Source organism: Cystoisospora suis (assembly GCF_002600585.1).
Source record: "Cystoisospora suis strain Wien I chromosome Unknown contig_5679, whole genome shotgun sequence".
Classification (NCBI taxonomy): domain Eukaryota; phylum Apicomplexa; class Conoidasida; order Eucoccidiorida; family Sarcocystidae; genus Cystoisospora; species Cystoisospora suis.
In genome coordinates, this window is record NW_027158469.1 from 1,533 (window position 1) to 2,801 (window position 1,269).

At 40.2% G+C, this 1,269-nt stretch overlaps 1 protein-coding gene across 1 annotated transcript in view; it reads left to right on the forward strand.

The window, feature by feature from the left end:
• The window catches only part of CSUI_009477 (zinc knuckle domain-containing protein), a gene marked incomplete at its 3' end in the record, with an annotated part of 7,755 nt that overhangs the window by 911 nt on the left and 5,575 nt on the right, over positions 1-1,269 (forward strand). The window contains exons 2-3 of the mRNA XM_068069593.1: positions 110-321; positions 1,081-1,213. Coding sequence (XP_067918432.1) covers positions 110-321; positions 1,081-1,213 — 345 coding nt within the window. The remainder of the gene's footprint in view (positions 1-109; positions 322-1,080; positions 1,214-1,269) is intronic.

A 1,269-nucleotide genomic window follows, 5' to 3' on the forward strand; every position in this document is an offset into this window, starting at 1 on the left:
TCTATCTTTCTTTCTTTCTTTAATCTATCTATCTATCTTTAATCTATCTATCTATCTATTTTAGTGTATGTGTATTTCTTTCTTTCTTTCATGTTGACTTTTTGTGTAGGATAAGGAGTTTCTTCCTCCGCCATATGTGGATCTTCCAGTAGGGATGACACCCCCCCAGATGGATCGATTTCTCAGAGAGCAGAGGTTTGACGAACTTTCAAGAAAACTCGCAACTGGGGAGCTCGAGTTTGAAGACCCTGATATACGACCTCCCTCACCCCCTCCTATATACGATAGGAATGGTAGCCGTATCAATACTAGAGATGTCAGGTAACCCGTCTCTCTTCTTTCTTTCTTTCTCACTCTTTCTCACTATTTCTTTCTTTCTTTCTCGGGAGATGCTTTTCATCACGAGCTATGAATCTTTTCTTCGTTCTCTACCATTCTCTTTCTCTGTTTGCTTTCTTCTTTTTTCCACGTGCATGCATGCGATAGAAAGAGTTTTCTTCTCCTGTTTCTTCTTTCCCTCGAAAGAAGAGGTAGACAGGGAAGGACAGCATTCTTTCTCTCAACCCTCTCTTGACCCGAAGATAGGAAATCCTTTCCTTCAAAAGAATCGATCAGAAGAAAAAGAACAAGTACAGGAAGAAGCTGAAGAAGGAGCTCATTGCTCTCCAAACTTTGCTTTTCTTCTTTCTATTCTTCTTCTTTCTATTCTTCTTCTTTCTATTCTTCTTCTTTCTATTCTTCATTCATTTAGACTGACATAGCCTCTGTCCGGTCGCGGCTTGGCTCGCAGGACTTCTCTTGTCTTCTCTCCCACATGCACAAACCTATTGGAAAGCCTTTCCATCCACCTAGCACATACGAGATAGAGAGAAAGAGAAAGAGAGAGCACATACTACGATACAGGCAGCATTACATCTACAGATTAACGATAGATAGATAGAGTAAAGANNTATGTATGTATGTATGTATGCATTTGTATGCATGTCTGTCTATGTGTATCTATGTATATGGATTGATGCTTGATGTTTGAGTGTGTTTGTCTTTGGCTCTTATGATTTCTCTGTTCTTTTTGTTTTGTAGAGTGAAGAATGCTATGACGGTAGAGCATCAGAGACTGACTGAATTCATGGTAAAGCACCTCCCTGGCTTTGTACCACCCCCTGACTGGAAACCTATGAAGAAAATACGACGCATAGAAATCCCTCTCGATAAAGTAAGTCACCCCTCACACCCATACACACACCAAATCAAGAATTCCTATCTATCTAT